The 7417-nt window shown below is 41.4% G+C and overlaps 1 protein-coding gene across 1 annotated transcript; it reads left to right on the forward strand.

The window, feature by feature from the left end:
• Positions 1-1000: 1000 nt before the first annotated feature.
• On the forward strand, positions 1001-7417 carry LOC105174264 (ABC transporter B family member 1). The gene is made up of 10 exons (XM_011096307.3): positions 1001-1782; positions 1888-1942; positions 2058-2233; positions 2358-2558; positions 2655-2914; positions 3009-3325; positions 3512-3735; positions 4636-5009; positions 5110-5824; positions 5967-7417. The coding sequence occupies exons 1-10, from the start codon at positions 1261-1263 to the stop codon at positions 7257-7259; spliced, it is 4137 nt and encodes a 1378-aa protein (XP_011094609.1). The 5' UTR covers positions 1001-1260; the 3' UTR covers positions 7260-7417.

A 7417-nucleotide genomic window follows, 5' to 3' on the forward strand; every position in this document is an offset into this window, starting at 1 on the left:
TGTCAGAAAATCATCATATTATCTCAAGATTCCTCATTATATTTATTCAATCACCTCCTTAGGGAATCATTCAAAAATGACAGCCAATTTCGGTATTATAATTCTTGTAAATTTGTGAATATAATCAATTAATTTAAATAAAATTCAGAATATATATTTTGTATAAAACAACAAGTATATGATCATATCTTAACAAATAAAATAATATAATATTTTTTATTTTTAATAAATTAGGACAAATATCCACATATATATATATATATATATGATAGAATCTCGAATTAGAACATTTGAAAATTGCCCAAAATGAGCAATAAATTAAGAAGAGAAAAAAAATATAAAAGAAAAAGAAAGAGGGGTGACTGTGGAGTATAAAATAATAAGAAAAGACTGCCGGATTTATCGGAGATAGACAATGAGGAATGGTTTGAACATGGACTTTCTTACCATAGGCAGAGGCATAGGCATAGGCCCCCACCCCCCAACCCCCCGCGAGTTTTAACTTGGACTGGAAGCCACAGCTTCTCCATCATTTATAATGTATTCTTCAAGTCAAAAACAGTAAGGTAATTAATTATGAGTTTAAAAACAATTGGTGGGGGGAAGAGGGACATTTAAGCAAATACTAGGTATAGGTGAATACATACATGGTATGAGTTTAGTTATTACATTATTATTTTTTTGGTATGAATACGTATGTTTTGATTGTGCTCCATACATCATGGGAATCTGTCTTTGGTCAAAAACCCAATCTGAAGTTTACACACAGTATTCTTTGTCGGGTGCCTTTCTCTCTTTCTCACCCATCATTCCGCTTCTCTCTCTAGCCTTGCCCTTGGCCCTCACTCTCCCATCATCTGTCAATTTTCTGTCACTTGTGCGTGTGTGTGTGTGTCCCTGTTTTTTACGGATGCAGCTAAAGCAATCATGTCCCTGTTGTAAAAAGAAAGAAAAGAAAAGAGAAGAATAAATAACTTATGAATAAAGTAAACAAGAAAAGAGTAATTAATCAAGCTTCACAAAGCAGTTTCTTTCTAATCTAGCAGTAATTAGTATGAACATTCTTGGCCGTTGAAGGAGGAGGAAACCAGATTTAAATTATAGTAAGATAAGACAAGGAGAGAGAAAAATGAAATCTTGGAAATAAAACTGAGAGAAATATTAGGTAGTGTGGAAAGACAACGTAAAGGGTTGATTTTTGGTAATTGTAATTGTACAGATAATTTAAAAAGACAGGGAAAAAAAAAAAAAAAAGGAAAAATGATAGAACAGGATATTGAGGAGATAAAGACGGTAGAGCAGTGGAGATGGTCTGAAATGCAAGGGCTTGAGCTTGTTGTGTCAGCTCACTCTGAGAACTCAGCTGCTGACAGCAACAACCCTCCTTCTATTAAAGCCCACAACCGCATTAATACTAACACTATACCATCCACTGCTGTTTCAACTGAACCTACCGCACAAATAGTCAAACAGGGAGAAGGGCCCTCCCAAGATTCTGTGGAGAGGAGAGAAACAGCGGCAGTGATGGAGGTTTCAACCACTGACGGCAAGAAAGATGGGGGTGGTGAGCCGGAGAAGCCCGGTTCGCCGCCGCCTGTTGGGCTCAGTGAGCTGTTCCGGTTTGCGGATGGGCTGGACTATGTTCTAATGGCAATTGGTTCTGTGGGTGCGATTGTTCATGGCAGCTCATTGCCTCTGTTCCTTAGATTCTTTGCTGATCTTGTTAATTCTTTTGGCTCCAATGCGAACGATGTTGATAAGATGACACAGGAAGTATTGAAGGTAAGTTGTTTGAATAACAGTGCCTGGATTGTTTGTTTTCCTTGGAAAAATTGGAGAAAAGGGAAGCAATGTAATCTCTCTCTTTGTGCTGATGGTTATTTGCAGTATGCACTTTATTTTCTTGTTGTGGGAGCTGCGATATGGGCATCTTCATGGGCAGGTAAGTTCGGGAAAAAGGACATAAAAATGCATTCTTTGGGTCATTTAAGCAATGGTTCTGGAGATTTTGTTCAAGTTTCTTGATTGATATATTGGGATGATTTGATTGGGTGCAGAAATATCGTGCTGGATGTGGACTGGAGAGAGGCAGTCAACAAAGATGAGGATCAAGTACTTAGAGGCTGCTTTGAACCAAGATATTCAGTACTTTGATACAGAGGTCCGGACATCTGATGTAGTTTTCGCCATTAACACTGATGCAGTGATGGTCCAAGATGCCATTAGTGAAAAGGTGAAGAAGAAATAGGGAAAACCCAACAAGTGGTCTTTTCTTGATTTTTCGTTTGTAAAATGTGTAAAAGTCCTGCGATTTTGGTTTCTGATTAGGCCCTTTTTCTTATTTTGGTTCTTTTCAGTTGGGTAATTTCTTGCACTACATGGCCACATTTGTGTCTGGGTTTGTGGTGGGTTTCACTGCAGTATGGCAACTGGCCCTGGTCACTCTTGCTGTAGTTCCACTGATAGCTGTAATTGGGGGTATCCACACGGCCATGTTAGCGAAGTTCTCCAGCAAGAGCCAAGAAGCTCTGTCACAAGCAGGAAACATTGTGGAACAGGTGAAAAATATGAATAGTTCTTGAAATGATCTTAGCTTAACAAAACAAATGCTCTTTTCTTCATTGTGTATATCTGAATTGATATCAATTTTGCAGACGGTAGCCCAAATTCGGACGGTGTTGGCATTTGTAGGCGAGTCAAGAGCATTACAGTCCTATTCTGCAGCTCTGAGAGTTGCCCAAAAGATTGGGTACAGAATTGGATTTGCCAAAGGAATGGGACTTGGAGCTACTTATTTTACTGTTTTTTGCTGTTATGCCCTTCTTCTTTGGTATGGAGGATACCTGGTTAGGCACCATTTCACCAATGGAGGTCTTGCCATTGCAACAATGTTTGCTGTCATGATTGGTGGGCTGTAAGTTATTAGTCCATTCTGATGAACTTTTTGCAGCAAAACTTGATGTTCTATTTGTATTTCTTTTACTTAATGAATCCAATTAAATTGATAGGGCGTTGGGGCAGTCTGCTCCAAGTATGGCTGCATTTGCAAAGGCAAGAGTTGCAGCTGCCAAAATCTTCCGCATTATCGATCACAAACCAGAAGTCGACAGAAACAGTGAATCAGGTTTGGAGTTGGAATCCATTACAGGACAGTTGGAGCTTAAAAATGTGGACTTCTCCTACCCCTCAAGGCCAGAAACTCAAATACTCAACAATTTCTCCTTGACTGTTCCGGCTGGGAAGACAATAGCCTTGGTTGGAAGCAGCGGCTCCGGAAAAAGCACAATCGTATCCCTAATTGAGAGATTTTATGATCCTACTTCAGGTGATGATCCATTTTTAATAAATCTTGTCTTATTCTCGTTCATTATTGTTTCAATCTTACGGTGGAGAACTCCATTACATGTCTGGCAGTTTTTGGTTCTTAGTTCTTCTAATCCTTGTGCACAGTGGAGATAGTGGTTCTTAGGGGGTAAAAAGCTTCTCTTGCTAAGCACTTGCAACTTCGCAGGGCAAGTTCTGCTAGATGGACATGACATAAAAATACTGAAGTTGAGATGGCTGAGGCAGCAAATTGGGCTGGTAAGCCAAGAACCTGCACTGTTTGCCACCACCATCAAAGAAAACATACTATTGGGTCGACCTGATGCGACTCTTATTGAAATTGAAGAGGCTGCCAGAGTCGCTAATGCGCATTCATTTATTGTCAAGCTCCCAGATGGCTATGATACTCAGGTTAGTTAGTTCATTATGGAAAGCATTTAAAGCTCAAAATAACACTTCAATTATGATTTCATCTGATATATCAACTCACATGGTAGGATTGATCCATGAGCCCATTCTAGACTGATGGATAGAGATCCAAAATTTATTTGCAATATTGAAACATCTTCTTGGCCACACATTTTAGACATTTCCGGATCGAGATATGATTCATTGCCTAAGATGTGAATTTGGTCATGGATCCCACACTGGGCATTGGGGAATGTGGTTTGCTCTTGATATTTTATTGCATCAGGGTCTGAATGGGTTATTTGGTCAACAAACCAACCTAACATTGTTTATTAAGTCAAAAGTGTGGCAGTGTTTGGTCATGCATTTAAAAAAAAGGTAACATGGTTTCAGTCAATAATGCATGTGCGGTTGTATGGTCGGTTCGTATTCACTCGTGTAGAAACCAGAAGCTTCTTAATCCTGGGATGAGAATGAAAGCAGAAGGGAGAAAATAATGCTAGCATAATAAGACTATAGTATGTTTGGATTCCACCTCGGGACATATAATAATTGTAAAAAATAACTGCTAAGATTTTACAGGCTTGGAGGAAATATTCGGATTATTTTGCACCAATACGGGTTTGTCAAAACAATCAGTTTCTGAAAGCCTAATACCAGAAAGTGTCATGTTTATTTCCTTGGTTTGAGTGAAAATTGTGAGCTAAAATGTGATTCAGGAATTTATTCGTGCATCAAGCATTGGTCAGGGAGAAACATAGACCTGGTAACCTCACACTTGTATTAAGTAGAAAATAGGCTCAGGCCTTATTTACTTTAAAGTAGTCATTAAATGGAACAGAATTTCACTTGTTGGACGTCTCTTTTGAAAGCATCAACAAAATATTAATTCGACAATGGCAGGTTGGAGACAGGGGGTTGCAACTCTCAGGTGGACAGAAGCAGAGAATAGCTATAGCAAGGGCAATGCTAAAGAACCCAGCCATCCTACTCTTGGATGAAGCAACTAGTGCATTAGATTCTGAATCAGAAAAGCTGGTCCAAGAAGCACTAGACCGTTTCATGATTGGAAGGACCACTCTAGTGATTGCCCATCGCCTCTCGACCATTCGGAAAGCTGACCTTGTTGCCGTCTTGCAGCAAGGTAGCGTGTCTGAGATCGGGACACACGATGACCTTATTGCTAGAGGAGAAAACAGTGTCTATGCCAAGCTCATCAAAATGCAAGAAGCAGCTCATGAAGCTGCTCTCAGCAATGCCAGAAAAAGTAGTGCGAGGTACACTTAAAATGATCCCACCTTCTTGATATCCCGAATAAAATGTTTCCAAACTTTCTAAGTTGATAGCATATTTAGTGATGTGATTGTTATTGTGCAGGCCTTCTAGTGCGAGGAACTCAGTAAGCTCACCAATAATTACGAGAAATTCTTCCTACGGCAGATCGCCTTACTCGAGAAGATTGTCCGACTTCTCTACCTCTGACTTCAGCCTCTCCCTGGATGCTGCATATCCTAATTATCGGATTGAAAAGCTTCCATTTAAGGAGCAAGCAAGCTCGTTCTTGCGCCTTGCAAAGATGAATTCTCCTGAATGGGCTTATGCTTTGGTTGGTTCCATAGGCTCTGTCGTTTGTGGTTCTCTCAGTGCGTTCTTTGCATATGTGCTGAGTGCTGTTCTCAGCGTCTACTACAATCCGGATCATGCTTATATGATTAGGGAAATTGCAAAATACTGCTACCTATTAATCGGTGTGTCATCAGCCGCCCTCATATTCAACACATTGCAGCACTATTTCTGGGATACGGTGGGAGAGAACTTAACAAAACGTGTGAGGGAAAAAATGTTTGCCGCGGTGCTAAAAAATGAAATGGCATGGTTTGATCAGGAAGAGAATGAAAGCTCTAGAGTTTCGGCAAGGCTGGCTCTTGATGCAAATAATGTCAGATCAGCAATTGGGGACCGGATTTCTGTTATAATGCAGAATTCTGCTCTTATGCTTGTTGCCTGCACTGCCGGATTCGTATTGCAATGGCGTCTCGCCCTCGTACTCATTGCAGTCTTTCCTGTTGTCGTGGCAGCAACTGTCTTACAGGTTAGCTAATTTTCACATCTTAGTTCACTACAAACAACAATGTGGCAAATTTACCAGTTCACTTTATGAGAAGTTGGCGCAGTTGATCATAAATGACTAAACTCTAGAAAATACTCATTGACTATCAATTCGCTTTGAACAGAAAATGTTCATGAATGGATTCTCTGGTGATCTAGAGGCTGCACATGCTAAGGCGACGCAGCTGGCAGGGGAATCCGTGGCTAACATAAGAACAGTTGCTGCTTTCAACTCAGAAGCCAAAATTGTTGGTCTTTTCACCTCCAGCCTTCAGACTCCTCTACGCCGTTGCTTCTGGAAAGGACAGATAGCCGGGAGCGGTTATGGGATCGCGCAATTCTTGCTCTATGCTTCCTATGCGCTCGGGCTATGGTACGCCTCTTGGCTTGTCAAGCATGGAATCTCTGACTTCTCAAAGACGATCCGTGTTTTCATGGTCCTCATGGTCTCTGCTAATGGTGCTGCTGAAACACTGACCCTCGCCCCCGATTTCATCAAGGGTGGTCGTGCAATGCGCTCGGTCTTCGACCTCCTTGACCGTAAGACTGAAATTGAGCCTGATGATCCAGATGCCACTGCCGTCCCAGACCGGTTACGTGGCGAAGTAGAATTCAAGCATGTGGACTTCTCATACCCCACACGGCCTGACATTTCAGTCTTCCGTGATCTAAATCTTCGTGCTCGAGCAGGGAAAACTCTTGCTCTAGTGGGACCTAGTGGCTGTGGTAAGAGTTCAGTCATTGCACTTGTACAGAGATTCTACGAACCATCGTCTGGACGGGTTATGATTGATGGAAAGGATATCAGAAAATACAATCTCAAGTCACTGAGACGCCACATTGCCATAGTGCCACAAGAACCGTGCCTCTTTGCCACAACAATCTACGAAAATATAGCTTATGGTAACGAGTCAGCCACAGAAGCAGAGATAATCGAGGCAGCAACCTTGGCAAACGCCCATAAATTCATATCCTCATTGCATGATGGATACAAAACGTTTGCCGGGGAAAGAGGAGTGCAGCTGTCCGGAGGACAGAAGCAAAGGATAGCCATTGCTCGAGCCTTCCTGAGGAAACCAGATATAATGTTGCTTGATGAAGCCACCAGCGCCCTTGATGCCGAGTCAGAAAGGTGCATACAAGAAGCACTAGACCGTGCTTGTGCTGGAAAGACAACAATTGTGGTTGCACACAGACTATCAACAATCAGAAACGCCCACGTCATTGCGGTCCTTGATGATGGGAAAGTGGCAGAACAAGGTTCCCATTCCCATCTGTTGAAAAACTATCCTGATGGCATATATGGACGGATGATACAATTACAACGGTTCACGCATGGCCAAGCTGTGAATATGGTGGCATCAAGTTCGAATTCCTCTGCACGGACTGGTGAAAATCAGGGTCGAGACGGTCAATGAGGCTAAGGAAAAACACAACTAGAATGACGTACATCTCAAACACCTAGCTCCCAAGTGATTTTTTGGCTCCCTTGTATTGTCTATATCTTGATATAGTATAGCATCTGGATTATCTAATTACAGCCTCAAATCTATTTATAACTCGACTTTTTGACTAA

This window comes from Sesamum indicum, linkage group LG11, assembly GCF_026168435.1.
Source record: "Sesamum indicum cultivar Baizhima isolate 11 linkage group LG11, ASM2616843v1, whole genome shotgun sequence".
In the NCBI taxonomy this organism is placed as follows: Eukaryota; Viridiplantae; Streptophyta; class Magnoliopsida; order Lamiales; family Pedaliaceae; genus Sesamum; species Sesamum indicum.